This window comes from Bufo bufo, chromosome 1, assembly GCF_905171765.1.
Source record: "Bufo bufo chromosome 1, aBufBuf1.1, whole genome shotgun sequence".
NCBI lineage: Eukaryota > Metazoa > Chordata > Amphibia > Anura > Bufonidae > Bufo > Bufo bufo.
The window spans coordinates 148,420,840-148,439,137 of NC_053389.1; the positions used below are offsets into that span (position 1 = coordinate 148,420,840).

The following is an 18,298-nucleotide window of genomic DNA, read 5'->3' on the forward strand; positions in this document are numbered from 1 at the left end:
CAATACTCACCTTTCCAGCAGGGAGCCTCCGGACACTCCACAGCACATCCATGGTCCCGCTGCACTGAACTCCTGACGTACGCACGCCGTGACCTGACGTGCTGTGTGACGTCAGACGCAGAACAACACAGAACGATGGAGTCTCGGCGGCACCCCTGCTGGAAAGGTAAGTTGGTGCGACTAAGGCCGGGCGCCTGGAGTACACAGCCACATAGCAACCAATGACGCTGTGCACTCCGGGTGTCAGGAGTAGCGGAAGGGAGAAGATTTCACAAGGGGGAGAGCTGCTGGCACAAGGTGGGGGGAGCTGCTGGCACAAGGGAGGAGCTTCTGGCACAAGGGGGGAGGGCTGCTGCCACAAGGTGGGGGAGCTGATGGCACAAGGGGGAAAGAGCTGCCGGCACAAGGGGGGAGCTGCTGGCACAAGGGGGAAAGAGCTGCTGGCACAAGGGGGAAAGAGCTGCTGGCACAAGGGTTGGACCGGTAGCAAGGGCCTAACATTGTGGCGAGCCAGTAGTCATCAAACTCCTGAATGGTGATAATGCGGCTGTCACTACGCAAGCAACTCAGCATGGATCTAGCCATTTGCGCAAGGGATTTGGAGGGACTCCCTGCCTCCATCTCCACTTCATACTGCCATGGTCTGTTGGGGTCATCTGCGTTGTCTTCTTCATTGCCCTCTAGCTACTTCTGCTCCTCTTCTGTCGCTTGGGCAGATAAACCACCTAAGTCTGTGTAGAATTCCTGTGCATTTATGTCTTCCTTCCCGTCCTCCTCCTCCTCCTTTGCCAGTTCAGCCTCCACAGGGCTCAGGTGGCCGTGACATGTAGGCGCCACATCTTCTGTCCCCTTGCCAGTCAGATTTATCAGCATCCCCTCCAGGACACAAAGATGTGGAATGACATCATTCATCCCGTAGTATACTATGTGGGTGCACATAAGGGGGCATTATACTGTGGGTGGGCACTACAGTATATTGTGTAAATTCTCACTGTATAACACAAACATGCATACAATATAGCGTAAAGTAAAATGCATTAATTTAAAAAATGACAGGAAAAAAGTTTTAGAAAGTGCTGTAAAACACAAAGTATGAAGAGTTGATTGATGCCAAGTAAAACCCTATTTAAGCCATAACTCCACCCCGCCTCTTTACCCACGTAAATCTGGCCTGTATTTTTAGTTGGATCTTGATGTCTTGGCAACTCTTAGAATTACATCAGACATATGGATTGGATTAGACCACCCCCCCCATTTGGCCAAATTATCTCCTAAATTGTTTCATTGTTGGATGAACCGTCACATCGGGAGACAGTTCGTTATAGAATCTATGGTGAGCTCTGTGGATGGACTGTAATGGGCATGAATAAGTAAGCTTTCTGTCATGTACTAGAATATTTGCATCTTCTGAACGTTGCCAGCCTTCTAATGCAAAAATGGCAGCTGCCACATGCCCTCTCTCTTGGTATCTATGGGAGAGAGGTTAGGAGGTTGCTAAAGGCGTGGATGACCAGAGCCTGCATCAGAGGGGGCATTTTGACATTGCTATGAGCCCTCCCTCTTTATTCACTACTCTAAGAAGGAGCTGCTCTGTGTGATGCATGGCAAGTATGCGCCCAGTGTAATGCACATGTCTCCCAGAAACGGCTCTATAAACAAGACTGAAACTAATTTGCAGCCATGAACTTGTGCGCGGTGGCGGAGCTCATTAGAGCTGCTCTGTCATCCTGCATTTTGCAGACAGCCCTCTCCTGACTTGCTCTGCTGTGTTGCGAGTTGAGTGAATACATTGGGTTTCATTGATTCTTTTGCATACTACAGGGACGGGAGTGACTCACTTGTGAGGCTGAATAACCCAAGATGCTGCTTCCTTACAAGGCATAGCCGCCTAGCATAGATTCATGGCTATCAAATATATTGAACTGGAAGCTGTGAGACCAATTATATAGGAAGGCAAAGACACGGGCTCCATGTTGATGCCACTGTAAAGCCACCAGTTACATGGCCGGGTCTATTTGGCACGTGGCAAAGGCTGTCATATGTGAAGAAGATGTATCTCTGGAGTGAGATGACTCTGTTATCATATTTCTACAACTGTTATCTCTCTGCATACAAATTCCAAACTACTCTTCGATAGATTTGGTGACCAGACTGTCACGGTCCCTCGGGTGACTGATGTCAGGAAATCAAGGAGATTGGCAGAGCGTGGAGGAATCTAACAGCCTCCTTGATTTCTCTTGATTTAGTGTTGATAGGGTTAATGACCACTTCCCTTTTCTCAGCTGTTGCTCAGTGATCATCACTTCTACCCTTTATAGTCTGACCCTATCTTTCTGACTATGCGGTTGATAGCTTCATTTGGGTTTGGCTGAGCTGGTGTGAGTTTGTCTCTGGTGTTCCTGCTCGTCCGTCTTTACAGAAGTTAAGTGTCACGTTTTAAGTGTTGTGTTTGTTATATTCCCTGTTGTTTGTTTCTGGGCCTGAGACAGAGACTTCCATTTGTCCATCTGGGGAAAAATGGGTTGTCTCTGGTCCTAACCTTTTCCAGGGCCTTATAGGGATATAAAGGGCTAGGTATCCTGCATATGAATATTCCTACCTTCAAGGTCTATTCATATTGATAGATAGTTAGGGCTCGGATTAGGGTTGTCTAGGAGGTGACCTGTTTCTTCCCTAGTTTTACTGTTCCCCTTCCCTCCTGTGTTTAGTGTGGAGTTTCCCCCCACACTGATCGTGACACAGACACTGTGAAATAGTGAAGAAGGTTATTGCTCAAAGACAGTCCTTATGGAGAAATGTCTCTGTAAGGAGACTACACAAGCAATAACGTGTCCGTAGTAAAGCCTTAAAGAGACTATCCATCTTTTAACATCAGATTGTATCATTTAGATCAAACGTTCTGTGCCGATCAATGTAAAATATCTTTATGGGGTTTAGAGCTCAGTTTATCTGAAACCAAATAAATGCATAGACATAGAGTTAAATGGCCACTGTACGTTCAACAAAACTTTGCACAAATCAATAGTACAAGTGAATATAAGAAACCTTGTAATATATTGTATTGCAGGAATATGCCTCTTTCTTCACTTCTGAGCCACCTCTACCTCCTAAACTGATCAGTCACCCTCAGTTCTCAGCTAAAATCTGTCTTGAGAGACAATACAGCTCAGCTCATTGATGGATCAGGTTGAGGGATCAGCTGCTGGAGAGAGAAAGAGGCACACAAAGAAACATTCCAGCTGATTCTAGCAGGTTTTCCATCTCATCCCAGTGCTGGATTCACTATAGTGTACAGTTCACAGCTCTACTGTATACTGCTGCTGCTTCTGAGAGTATCCTACAGAGAGTTAGGGGCGTATGATCTCCTCTTCTCTGTAGGCTGATGAAATTTTATCTCGTATCTGGATGTTCACTCTGTATTAAAAACGAACTGCTATTAACATACTGTATATTATAAAACTCGATATGATAAAATACAGAATTTTACTCCAGTTTATATTAAATAAACGTCACTACCGACATTTACTATAAAGTGGAGAGCCAGCTTTGCCTAAATAAACTGAATCAGTGTACAATCAAGCTCTGCAACTAATATATTCTGGCCCGGATTAACTAATGTATAAGAGTATATAGCATATAAAATAATACATGTCAATATATATGTTTTTCTATATAATAAAGTTATATTGTTAAACTGGTAGGAAATAGTTATGACGTACTAGTTATTACTATAGGGTGTCGCTGTGCAATAGAGAGCCTTGTGACTGCAGTCCATGTTTACTTGGGGGAACAGCAATCGATGCATGGCCACTGGCAAATATATGCTACATAGAGCCCTAGCTAGCAAAAGGCCAGCTCCATTGTAGTGGGCACAGTTAAAAGGGCATCCCCATCTGAGACAATGGTGGCATATTGCTAGGATATGTCCCCATTGTCTAATAGATGCGGGTCCGGATTATGTGAAGGTGGTGGCTGGAGGACCCAGGATTTCCCTGGGTCCGGCCACCACCAAGCGCTCTCCCCATGGAAGTGAATGGGAGCGCACCGCACTTGTGCGGCCACCGCTCAAATTCATTTCTATGGAGCCGCCAGAAATAGCCGAGCCACCGCAGTGTGCCCTCCACCACTTTCAGGGCTCTGCTCTCGGTGTAGGTGCGGGACCCGCATCTATCAGACGATGGGGGCATGTCCTAGCACTATGCCCCCATTGTCTGAGATGGAAATACCCCTTTAAGTCAGCACATGGGTGGGGGGAATAAATGGCACCGTTGGCTGATAAGGGAGTATTGCTTGTGATGCAGTTGACATTAGGAGATTGTAGAGTATCTGATAACATACTCTGGAGAGGAGAATCCATGCAGACAGTTACAGTGCTTGTAATTAGAGGAACAGAAAAAGGTTTACAGTAGAACAATATCGGCTAAATTAACTAAAATTCAGCATAACTGAAGATTGAAAGGGTTTTCCAAGATTTCCTATCCTCTGGATAGGTCATCAGTATCTGATTGGTGGGGGTCTGACACCCGGGACCCCTGCCGATCAGCCGTTTGAGAAGGCACCAGCGCTCCTGTGAACGCCACGGCCTTCTCTTTGCTCACCAAGCACTGTGTCGTACATTGCATAGCGGGTGTGCTTGGTATCGCGCTCAGCCTCATTCACTTCTATGGGGCTGAGCTGCTCCTAGGCCATGTGACCTATGAACTTGTCGTCACTGACCTAGGAAAAGCTGAGAGAAGGCCACGGTACTACTTTGGGTGCTGCTGCCTTCTCGAACATTTGATCGGCAGGGGTCCTGGGTGTCATACCCCACCAATCAAATATCAGTGAACCTATCTAGAGGATAGGCCATCAATATTTAAGTCTTGGAAAACACCTGTAATATTTATCGAATCAATAAATATTTAAATGGGTTCTCCAAGAATGATTTTACATGGCCGCCAGCAAGCTGTTCTAATATGTATACAGGACTGGTTGCTTCCACTTACAGAGCTACCTAGCGGGCGAGAGGGCAGGTCCTGACCACACACTGCACTTCTCTACAATAGATGGTAATGATGATGTGTGTCCTGCCTACGATATGACATCATGGCTGAGCAGCCTGGCAGGAAAACTCACCAATATGTAGAATATGCAAGTGCCAGAGCATAGTGTGTAGTGAGGCCCTGTCTCCACACCCCGAGGCAAGTAGAGGCAACCAATCCTGCTCAGTTTCCAGGACAGGTTGCTGGCAGCCATGTTAAATCATTCCTAGAGAACCCTTTTAAGTCACAATACAGGACCATCTAGAGCAGTGATGGTGAACCTTTTAGAGACCGAGTGCCCAAACTGCAACCCAAAACCCACTTATTTATCGCAAATTGCCAACATGGCAATTTAACCTGAACACTACAGTCCAATATTGTATATCTTCCATGTACTTTATCATTTAGCTATAATAGCCTGCCTACATCCAATGTGCTGCCTGTGCTGTTCCTAGTGCGTCATGCGATGATGAATGGCAGAAAAGGGCATATTGGTACGCCTTAGACTTTTTCCAAGGTGTGGGTGCTCACAGAGAGGGCTCTGAGTGCCGCCTCTGGCACCCCATGCCATAGGTTCGCCACCAATGATCTTGAGGATAAACTTAGGATTTCTTTAATATAATTGATCTACAAAATATAACAAGATAATTTATATTTATATTTCTGTCAATTTAAAGGCTGTTATTGGGAACAATATTTCAGAGGGTACATCTATTCTTCTGGAATTTATTAACGACTATTGAATCAACAAAGTATTGCTTATTTCTTGTAACACCTGTACCTAAAATCTGTCTAAACATTGGCGCAAATTGATGCAATTTTGGTGCAGTTTGGTGCAGCTGAGGTTTCTACACTTTGTTCCTACATGCTTAAAGGGGTTTGGTTTATCGGAAGGAAATGGGTGTGATCAAAGATGCACCGTCTTGCAAAAAATTATGCCACAATTGGCTGTCAAATTCTATCTTAAAGTAAGCCAAGCAATAATTGGTATAAAGTTAGAAAAAAGTGTCTATCCCTGCATCAGATTTACCATCCAGTCGGAGCCTCTGTGATAAATCTGGGGCAGGTCTAGACATCAGGAGGCTAAAACACATGGAATACGTCTCACTGCATAGGGTTTGTTACAGTGTCCAGTCTGCACAGTCCTCTGTGAGGTGAACAGTTTGGACTGATGCATTTTAGCAGCATTGTTACAGGTATCATTCATTGCATTAGGTACATTAGGAGAAATACTGAAGGGACCTCGGTCCCTTTGTTCTCTGGATTGGTGGAGGTCCCATTTGTCACCCCATCCTCAAAGATCAAAATGATATGGCTCATATTAGTGATATTGCATGAGGAGATGGTAATTCCCCTTTAATAACTTGTTTTCTGGGCAGAGTCATAGTATCAGTGGGTGCATGGAACAGCTTTTACAGGTTCTTTATTCACTCAGCATTCAGATATGGGGCCTTGTATCTGTAAATATAACATATTGTAACCATAAATCAGATCCTGTTTTCTGCACAATGCATATATAAATCAGAACACCACAAAAAGGTTCTGGTGCGTAAACTGATTAGATTTTATTGTAGCAAGCGTGGATCCCATAATGGAAATGCAGCTGCAGAAAGCTGGTATCTAGCTGACATTTAGTGCCAGGCAAATTGTATTAAAGGAAAAAAAAAGCAATAAATGTATACAGGAGCTGGAATATTTTCTTCTTTTGTCAAAAACAACCTCAGTGAACGGAGGTACCGACGACCCCACTGGAAACAATGGATGAGGCCCAGGCAAATTATTCCACTGTAAGCTCTGCTCTTATAACTGTACACACTGACGGTACTATCTAAAGGCACTAATATAACGCTATATTAGTAACTGCTAATGGGCTGTCTATTGCTTGGTCTCAGGGCCCCAATGTTATGTCAGAATCTCCATCTATTAACCAGCATGATGATCAGCTACAAAGAATTACATGAACTGCCAATGGATTTCAATGTGCATCAGCTTATTTTTAGAGGATGTAACAAAAAGAGACTGTCCAAAGCAGAGAACCTCTGATCAGCCTATGTCCACTTTTTTCATATTGTTAAATAACAAAGCTGAATCTATTCCTTTTCATACAGTTACCTCCATAGTACATTCTTTAAGGTAATTACTTTAGTTTGGTTACAAATAACTTCCCTTCCCATTTGGGTGACCACCATTTGAACACATGAAGCTAAAACACGTGTGTGATGTATAAGAAACTGTCTCTCTGTGCGAAACAGACTTGTTTTAGGACCTTCCCACCCCCAAAAAATGAATCATTGCAAGATGATGCAAAACCACAGTAGGTTTAGATGAGGTCAATCTAACCTGAAAAATGTACTGTATATATAAATAGGAAGTTCCTAACTTTTGACTCATCCTGTGCAAAGTATTTTTTAGACTATAAGACGCAACCCAGGTTTAGACAAAAGAAAAGTAAAAAAAATATATATATATATTCTACGTATTCACCCTTCCTTGGTGGTTTAATAAAGTGGAGGGTTCCTTCATCAGGCATTACACGTCAGTTATAAAAATATGCACAGATTATATGTATACAATTACAAACACCCTTTGCTCACAGAGTCACAGTTCAAGGGTGATTGAACCCAGTCAGGGTGGTGAAAACATTTCAAGGGTGGATTGTATCATTAATATAAATAAAATACATTTTAAATTGTGCTTGTAAAAGTAAAAAAGAAGAAAGATAAAAAATAAAAAGAATGAGAATAAAGAGCCACTCAGTGTATACCCCATAAGTGCCTAGAATATAAGAAAAAATTATCAGGGTCGGATCACATTAATCCCTTTCCTGCTGGCTTAGGTCACAAACAGCTGAAGGGGGAGTGCTGCTTTAACCACTCATATCTCCGGATTAGGAACAGCTATAGACATTGTTCTGTGTAAACGCTAACAGTCTAAGATTTAAAACAAGATCAGAGCTACAGTATTATGTCCGCTACATCAGGAGATATAGCTAGAAATCATTTTGAGAGCAATGGAAACCTCATTTCACTTTCACCTGCTAACAGCTATATCTCCAGATGTAGTGGAGATAATTGTGTGATTTTGGTCTTGTTTTAGAACTCTCACCAAAAGTGTTAAGAGTGGTTAAAGCAGCCCACTCCCCTCCCCTGCTACCCGAAAGTGCTATTTGCTTTTTTATTTATTTATTTTTTAATCTTTTCTTTTTATTGCAATTATATAAGAAACATGTAGAAAATCAGAAAAATCCAAACCGAAAGTGCTCTTTGCTGAAAGCGTCATGGTTTTCTGCAAACCCTCAAGTGCTGATATAGTGCTGAGGGGCCCTGATGATGAATAAAACATTGGGCCAGTAGATAAATACAGTGACTGCAGACTACAAGACGCAGGTACTTTTTTGCAAGATTTTTTTCTTGCTAAACAGTTTGTATTATAGTAGGTTATTTATGGTCCGCTATGCCAACGACCAAGCCAGTAGAGATCTGTGACTTTTACAACCGTAACCAAGGCCGTCTTAAATATTGATTGGACCCTGGGCAAAAATTTACTTGGGCCCCCTGGATCCCGCCTTCCCACACCTTAGCAGGCAATCATGCCCTCCACCACAACACACACACAAAAAATCCACACATCTGGTAGAGTACAGTGAATGACAATACTTCCGGTTCTGAAGATTCCAGCGGGTCAGGATCAGTGCTCTGGGCAGCTGGGCTCAGGCTGGAAGGGGGCACCGCTCTGCAGAAAGGAGACCGGGGTTCGGCTTACCCTAGTGTTACAGTGCACCCCAGCACCCCACAGTATGCAGTATAGCACCCTATAGTATACAGCAACCCACAGTATGCAGTATAGCACCCTATAGTATACAGCACCACACAGTATGCAGTATAGCACCCCACACTATACAGCCCCCCACACAGTATATAGTAGAGCAGTATAGCAGCCCACAGTATACAGCACCCCACAGTATACAACACCTCACAGTATACAGTAGAGCAGTATAGCACCTCACCGTATACAGCACCCCACACTATACAGTACAGCAGTATAGCACTCCACACTAAACAGCACCCACAGTATACAGTATACAGCCCCCCACAGTATACAGGCCCCCCACAGTATACAGGCCCCCACACAGTATACAGGCTCCCACACAGTATACAGGCTCCCACACAGTATACAGGCTCCCACACAGTATACATCCCCCCACACAGTATACAGGCTCCCACACAGTATACAGCCCCCACACAGTATACAGGCCCCCACAGTATACAGCCCCCCCCCACAGTATACAGCCCCCCCACAGTATACAGGCCCCCACAGTATACAGCCCCCCACAGTATACAGGACCCCCACAGTATACAGCCCCCCACAGTATATAGGCCCCCACAGTATACAGCCCCCTACAGTATACAGGCCCCCTACAGTATACAGGCCCCCCCCACAGTATACAGGCCCCCCATAGTATACAGCCCCCCACAGTATACAGCCCCCCACAGTATACAGGCCCCCCACACTATACAGGCCCCCACAGTATACAGCCCCACACACAGTATACAGCCCCCCCACACAGTATACAGTCCCCCCACAGTATACAGGCCCCCAAACTATACAGCACCCCACTATACAGTAGTTTACAGTATATTAGTATAACAGGCCCTGTCACCTTTTTCTGACGTAATCTTCACAAGAAAAAGCCAAACTTCTCCTGCAACACTCCTGATAGGACCTGTGATGACCTCATAGCCATGTGACCAGTAATATTGCTAGGTTACTGGTCACATGGTGATGATGTCATCTAAGGTCCTAGATCACACTCACAGCTCTCACAGACACAGTTCGCTGGCTGGACTCAGTGCCGGCAGGCATTGCATAGTATGGGAGCACCCCCTGTGTAGCTGACAGCCTGACACCCAGGGCAGTGGCTACCAGGGCTCAAGAGGCAGCTGCCTTGGGCCCCCCAGGAGCAACTGGGCCCAGGGCAGCTGCCCCTTTTGCCCCTTGGTAAAGATGGCCCTGACCGTAACTTCCCCAACAAAAGTCATTTTCTGACCATCAAATTGTGAAGCCTTATGAGGTTCATGTAAACTGTCTCAGCCGTGGGTGAATCAAAATGTCTGCTTACTGAATTCTGGAGGTTGGAGATTTGCAAAATTTGGTTCGGCTGCTTCGCCAGATTTCGGCAAGAAATTCGATTTGTTACGAATTACTTTGACACAAATCACTTTCCATTGTATGGAGCAGGCGCAATGACGGGGAACAGCGATCTCTCCTCTCCTGTCATTTTTCCCCTCAGATGTCGCATTCAACGCTGACTCAAATTACGCCTTTCAGGTGTTAAAAAAAATGACAATACTCACCTCATCCACTTGCTCGTGGAGACGCCATTCACTCCTGTCTTGATTAAAGAAAAAATGCCAAAAGGACCTGCGGGGAGCATGATGACGTCACCAAATGATCACGCTGGGTGTGTGCAGTGACATAGTCACTGATGAAGGCACTGTGTGCCCAGCGCGATCACATGGTGAGGTCATCACGCTTGCCGCAGGTCCTTTGGCGGGTTTTCTTCAATCAAGACTGGAGAGAACGGACTCTCCGTGAGCAAGTGTATGAGGTAAGTATAATTTTTTTATTTTCAGCCTCCATTTTAGCACCAATTGATTTATTTCCACAAAGTGCAAGGAAATTCGGCTTTGTGACAAATCAAATTTTTCCTGAAATTTGGATCGAAGTCCACTTCAGATACTTTGATTCGCTCAACACTACCGGAGATATGTAGTAGAAGGTACATGATAAATGTTCTCTGTGATTTTATAAAAATTAGCCATTAAATTTAAGTTTTAAATCATGAATTGTTCAACTATGCTCATCATCTTGGATTAATACTGGTGTTTTCTTTATGCCCTTTGCACTTCAGGGACTATGGACACAGATGACCCCTTGTTACAAGATGCTTGGTTTGATGATGAAGATGATGAAATGTCCTTCAGGTCACCCATATGTAATGCTTCCAAGTGGACTTCCAAGCCTTTAAAAGATGCCATGCCAACCTGTGAATTTTGGAACATAGTGGGATGGATATTCACAAATGTTTATTGTGCCACCTTTCTGTTGGCTTTAGGATGTATGGTACCTATGGTCCTTTCCATCATTATGTTTGTACATTACCCTACCCTTGATATTGACATCTCCTATAATGCTTTTGAGATTCGCAACCATGAGTCCTCCCAGAGGTTTGATGCGCTCACCCTTGGTCTGAAATCCCAATTTGGCACCTGGGGGAGAAACAGGAGGGATGTTGCAGATTTTACCTCCGAAACTTTGCAACGTTTAATCTTTGAGCAGCTTCAACAGCTCCACCTGAATACATCTGAGGCTGATAGCCCTATAAGGGTAAAAAGGAACACTGTTTGGCACAATACTACAGAGAGAACTAACTGCACAGCTACTGAATCTTCATTGCCCTTGACTTCTGCTATGAACCAATCCCGTCACCCTCGTGGAGCATCAGTTAAGGAGTTTACAGGTGTATATGTGACTCCTAACACTCAGAGTCATGCTCACTGGAGAATAGAGCTTATTTTTTTAGCCAAGGGAGATGAGGAAAATAACATATTTACAAAAGAACGTTTGATGACTATCCACAAGATAGAGAGGAAAATCATGGATCACCCTCACTTCCGGGAATTTTGTTGGAAACCTCATGAGGTTCTCAAAGACCTTCCTCTTGGATCATACTCATACTGCTCACCTCCAAGTTCACTCCTCACTTATTTCTTCCCCACAGAGAAAGGAGGAAAGATCTACTATGATGGAATGGGGCAAGACTTGGCTGATGTGCATGGTAAGTCTCTATACTGTTGAAGTCTATATATGAGACCAGTTTATCAAAAACATCAAAAAGTCTTTGAAACATGTTCCTGGCTATTCAAATGATCCTTTATTAGTGGCTTTCCATCTTGGCTCATTGAGGGATAGACGGTCCCAAGTGAGGTATTTATGTCAGAGCTGCATGACAAAAAATACTTTTGCATTTATTTTGCATCTTTTACATGTTTTTTTTTTAGGATCCCTAAAGTTGGCAATGACCCATCCTGAGTTCTACTGGTATGTAGACGAGGGTCTCACAACAGAAAACCTGAAGAGTTCTCTTTTGCGAAGTGAAATATTATTTGGGGCTCCTTTACCTAATTACTACTCAGTGGAGGATCGATGGGAGGAGCAGCACAGGAAGTTCCAAAACTTTGTAATCTCCTACATAAGCATCTTATCTAAAGAATCCACAAGGTATTATTACATATCAGTAATATTCCTGAAATAAAAAATATACAGAACATAACTACCAAAATATTACTCCTATGGAGAGTATAATACTATAATACAGCTTCCCATGTACAAGAATACAGCTACGTTAATAGTGTCCATATGTGCAAAAATATGAATACTATAATACTCCCTCCAGTGCACAAGAATATAACTAAAATTGCCCCTATGTACAAGAATTTACCAGTAAGTACTAGGTTGCTGCCCCTGTGTACAATAATGTAGATACTACAGTTCTGCCTCCTATGTACAAAAATATTATTTTAATACTGCTATCTATGAACAAGAATATGACTACTTTAATACTACTTTAATACTGTGTACAAGAATATAACTATTACAATGCTCTCCCCGTGTACATGAATTTAACTGCTATAATACTGCATCCTGTGCACAAGAATAGAACAACTATAATACTGCTCACTATGTACAAGAATATGACTACTTTAATACAGCCCCCTATGTACAAGAATATAACTATTACAATACTGTCCCCTATATAGAAGAATATAACTATTGTAATACTCTACTATTGACATCCACTTGTACATCCCTCTATGTACAAGAATATAACTACTATAATACTGTTCCCTATGTATAAGAATATAACTACTGTAATACTACCCTCTATGTACAACAATATAACTACTATAATACTGTTCCCTATGTATAAGAATATAACTACTATAATACTGTTCCCTATGTATAAGAATATAACTACTGTAATACTACCCTCTATGTACAAGAATATAACTACTATAATACTGTTACTTATGTATAAGAATATAACTACTGTAATACTACCCTCTATACAACAATATAACTACTATAATACTGTTCCCTATGTATAAGAATATAACTACTGTAATACTACCCTCTATGTACAAGAATATAACTACTATAATACTGCCATCTATGGATAAGATCTGGGAATAGAGTTGCTATGTGGTTGTTCCTGTTATTGATGTGTTATAATGCTTGATAGCTCAGCCTGGTTGTCTCTGTCTTTTTTCATGTTGGAGAGATAAGCAGAGCTGATAATGTGACTAACATGGTGTAATCACTTCTCCTACGTAAGGTTTGGGCTTCAGAGGAGACACTAATGTGATGTGATCTTTGAGGTTAATTTCGAATTTTGTAGAGTTTAAGTTCTCAGAGACAATTACTGCTTTGTTTTATGTGATTAGAATTGATTCCTAATTACCACTCACTTGTTTAACATACACATATCCAGGATTTGCATGTTGGAGGTGTTGTTTGTTGTTTAGCTGTACATAAATAATCTGTAATTGAATTTTTAATTTGAATGCTTAAATGTGTTGGGAATTTTGGGCATGACATCCTTAATGAGACCTGTAGTAGACCCAAAACGTCGGGGCACTTTGGTGAAACTTACCTTGTTTAATGTGGGTGAGACCAGAGATATAGTTTGAAGCCCCTGGGCACTGATGAAAATACAATATAAGGGCCCAACATATCAGTTACCTCATATGCACTATATACTGTATATGAAAAGTATATAACAGTACATATTTGGTGGAGAACAAGTACATTTCCTTGTACCGCCTAGGATTGGTACTGGCCAGGGGGCATAGAGTCTAGTGAGCTCACCTGTTTTCATAAGTGTTCCTCTTAAGGAAGTTTTGACCTCCTAATTTGTAAGAGTTCAATTGCAGCGGGCCACCCATGGCCTGAGTGCTGTGAGTGAGGTGGGAGTGGTAGTTGTGACACTGATAGGAGAAGTAGTGGTCTTCGGTGGCTGTCCTCACTCTGCCACTCAATGGGGTTGTGCAGCAGATAATGGAGGGAGTACCCTTTCTACCCTTGGGGCACTCCCCGACTCTGGGGCTCCTGCCTGGTGGTAGTTGGGGGTGCACTTAATGGTGGAATTTTGGCACAGTGAGAGGCAAGAGGGCAATTGTAGGGCTGGATAATGGCAGCAGTGGAGAGGTGGTGCAAGGCAGTAATCAGGCCAGTGTAGGGGTAACAAATCCAGTGCTCTTTACTGAGGTAGTTTAGGCAGTTCATAAACAAAGACACTGATAGCATTCTGTTCAGATGCTCTAGAGCAGTGTTTCCCAACCAGTGTGCCTCCAGCTGTTGCAAAACTACAACTCCCAGCATGCCCGCACAGCCAAAGGCTGTCCGGGCATGCTGGGAGTTGTAGTTTTGCAACAGCTGCAGGCACACTGGTTGGGAAACACTGCTCTAGAGCACATACAGAATACTTCCAAATCTGAACACGGTATAAGTAAGATGGCTGACTCTGAGTCTCTCTATCAGGTCCAAATTACTGTTTTTGCCAAGTCAACTGAAAGCATGCACATTTACAATACATAGTCAGTCTTTACGTTTTCAAGGTAGGAACGCGCTGCTATGTCGCCAATAGGGGAGTCTTCAATCTAGCGCAAAACCATCCGCATATCTGGACATGGGAAGCAGAATCGACCTCCACAGATGCACTCCTTTCCTCCAACACACTCCTGTGGGATATTGAGAGACCACCAATAGTGAAGCACTGATTACTCCGATCAGATAAAAAGTTTTATTATACTCACAAAGCCAATCCTTGTTAAAAGCATATATCAAATCAATGAAACACAATTCGTAATTACGTGTAATTGTGTTTCATTGATTTGAGATATGCTTTTAACAAGGATTGGCTTTGTGAGTATAATAAACCTTTGTATCTAATCGGAGTAATCAGTGCTTAACTATTGGTGGTCTCTCGATATCCCACAGGAGTGTGTTGGAGGAGAGGAGTGCATCTGTGGAGGTCAATTCTGCTTCCCATGTCCAGATATGCGGATGGTTTTGCGCTAGATTGAAGACTCCCCTATTGGCGAGATAGCAGCGCGGTGCTACCTTGAAAACGCACAGACTGACTTTGTGAACGCTACCCACTTCACATTTGGACCTGCTGTGCTAATTCAGGCAACGTACTAGAGTGAATTTTATTTTGATTGACATTTACAAAATACAATACATACTACAGTTCCCACAGCAACATGTAGATCCTACAATGGGAAGCTAATCTGTGGTAAAAACTTGGTGGAAGCCTGAGACTTTTTCTACTAACAGTAAGGCTTGTTGCTGTACAAAGCGATTGCACTTACTGGCTGTCCTTTGCTACATACCTTTAAATTGACCCTCAACAGTCTGTACATTCTGTACTTCTTTCTCTTTCAGGGGATGGGGGTAGTTGGTTGGCATACACTGGCACATACAGATGCTTCCTCTTACCTAGACTGCTAGAACTTAACTACCAAGCTCCTGACCCAGGGGAGAAGGGTTCACCTCCTCCCACTGAGCAAGGACAATAACTAAAGGGTGTTCTCATTTGAGATCTTAGGTTACAAACATCTCACATAAAAAGAGCACTAGCATTAACAATGGATACACATCATTAGTAGCAAATTAACTTTTTTTGCCATAGCCATCTACAGTACTGCATAATGAGACTCTAAGTCAGCACAGGTAGAACATGCAAGCTCCACTAATTACCCATGGATGAGCCTTAAACTCAGGCCATAGGAGCTCTCTTCCACTTTACTATAACTTAATAATGGGAAAGTTACCGTACATTCTTTTTTGATGAATAATGTGAAATTGAGAAGTTACACACAATCCATGATGATGAAGTGTGTATTAGAACAGTTCAATGGGGAATAACAGCACAATCCTTTTCATAGTTGTCCCCAAAGTTTTTAGCCCTCTCATAGGGATTTATGGACTATATAGACTTCTGACTGTACAGGAACTCTATACACGTCAAGGCACCCTGTTTGCCTCTGAGATCCCTTCAGTTTTGGGATCCTGTATAGACCACTCATACCAGTCCAGTCAGTGCTCCATGCACTCAAGATACCTCTTATAGAGTCAAAACACCATAATGACCTCCAAGTCTCTGAAGTTTAGAATTGACAGGGAACCTAGCTCATCCCAGTGATACATGTCAGTGATATGTCCCTGTGACATAATACTGATTCATCCTGCAAAGTTTTCAAAATAAAATGCACACAGTTGTCCTGAACCCTGCAGAGATGTCGCTTTCTTTATTGCATCTTCTCTTGTCTTGCTGACATTGCAGTATAGATCTCTGCACTTCACCGGATTGACACCATATTGTTCTCTTAAATAGGGCTGTCTCCGTGTATCTTCCCACATTCACCTGAAAAACGCTATCTCTAGCTCCCTTTCTATAGACACAGCAATCAGCAATTTTCTACAGGGGAACAAAGAAGAAAAACTACTAGACAGGCCTTACAAGCTAGAGAAATATGAGAAAAGTGCAGATTATGAATTTTCAAATCAAGTTGCATTTTTTTGTAATATGGCTCTTCTTGTATGGGCTAGGCTTGGTCCAGTCATTGCTGTCAAAATAGTTTTTTGCTGCGGTTTTCTAAAATTGCTGCTATTGTGGAAAAAAACACTGTGACCTTAATGTGCAAACCCAGCCTAGGTCTTAGTGGTTTATGTATATATAAACTTCTATAAAACCCATTTTATATGGGTCGTTTTGGAGCTCCTGCCTTGTGGCGGTTGGGGTACCCTTGGAGGAGATGGGGTTTCCTAGGTGCAAAATAGGGCTCTCTCATAAGTGGGGGTGCCATGCAATACTGTAGCGGTGCAGATGTTAGCGCACACAATGATGAGGCCGGTGTTATAACCAATAACAATTATAGGCAATATACACAGTTTCATGATAGTAATCTCGCAGTTCTTATCAAACACATGTATAGGCAGCTTCCCTAAGGCTGTGGATAGGGAAGGGTAGGCCATATACTAGTCCCCTCTGAGTCTCTCTTTCTCCAGAGAGAATGTACAATCTCTCCAAGAGAGATCTATATATCCACAGTACTCTCAGCGGAGTGCAGTCTCTCCAGACAGATGGCCAGTCTGTACTTTCAATATGGTAAGGGGCCTAAGGTTTATAGTTTTGACCAAAATGCAGTGAAGTCCAAAACAGATACCAGGTACCTTAATTTTTTACAGCACTCCTCGTGTATGACTGCTGTTCTTTTCATCAGGAGATGGCACATATACTGTAGCTTTGTTGGCTGCTCTCAGTTTAGATTTGCAGCTGATTCTGCTTTTTTCTGCTCACTCTCTAACAGGCTACACACAACAACTGCTTCCCACTAGAGCAGGGGTCAGCAACCTTTGGCATTCCAGCTGTTGTGAAACTACAATTCCCAGCATGCTCTATTCACTTCTATGGGAGTTCTGAGAACAGCAGAGCAAGTATGCATGCTGGGAGTTGTAGTTGTAGCTGGAGTGCCGGAGGTTGCCTACCCCTGCACTAGAGAAAGAGGTGGAACCAGCCTACACCTGACAATTGTTACAAGGCGGCTGGCTGGTCAGTTAAGTTTCCCCATACACAATCTTTAAGATACACCATGCTAAATGACATCATATTAACCCCTTATGCAGTAGGACACCTGCACATTGCACCATTGACAGTTTAAACTTCAGGATTTTTCTTCAGTTCCTAAGATGTGGGGATGCTAGCTGAAAGATTACATCCTTTAATCTCAAGGAATGGGAAAGTAAGATGTAAATACTTTGTGAGGCCTCCTGTCCAAAAATGGATGAAACATCACTCACAGATGTGGGTGGCCTTAATCTTACATCTGTGTTGACCTCTAAGATTGAGGTGTACACCAACTAGAAATAAGGGGAATAGGGGTGCAAAGGTAATAGTTGCTCATAAGACATCGTGCCTGAGAGGGCCCTAAAAGCTCCTCTACCATATAGGAGTACATCAGTATTATAAATGGCACATGGAAGGTAGGGGCCCTGATTTTTTTTTAGGGCCAGAAGCTTCAATTATACCTTATCACTAGCATAAAAACGATTTATAGGAAGGCACAATTAGCATGTGTCTGTGGTCTCCACCATGTTGGAGATCTAGGTTGTCTTCACCACCCACCTTCCCTAATTGCTGTTCTTTGATCCTA

The 18,298-nt window shown here is 43.0% G+C and overlaps 1 protein-coding gene across 1 annotated transcript in view; it reads left to right on the plus strand.

Moving 5' to 3' along the window:
• Positions 1–18,298, plus strand: part of DISP3 (dispatched RND transporter family member 3) — a 144,479-nt gene that overhangs the window by 47,239 nt on the left and 78,942 nt on the right. Inside the window, exons 2-3 of the mRNA XM_040430370.1 lie at positions 10,933–11,859; positions 12,083–12,302. Of these exons, the coding sequence (XP_040286304.1) occupies positions 10,938–11,859; positions 12,083–12,302 (1,142 nt within the window). The 5' untranslated portion in view covers positions 10,933–10,937. The remainder of the gene's footprint in view (positions 1–10,932; positions 11,860–12,082; positions 12,303–18,298) is intronic.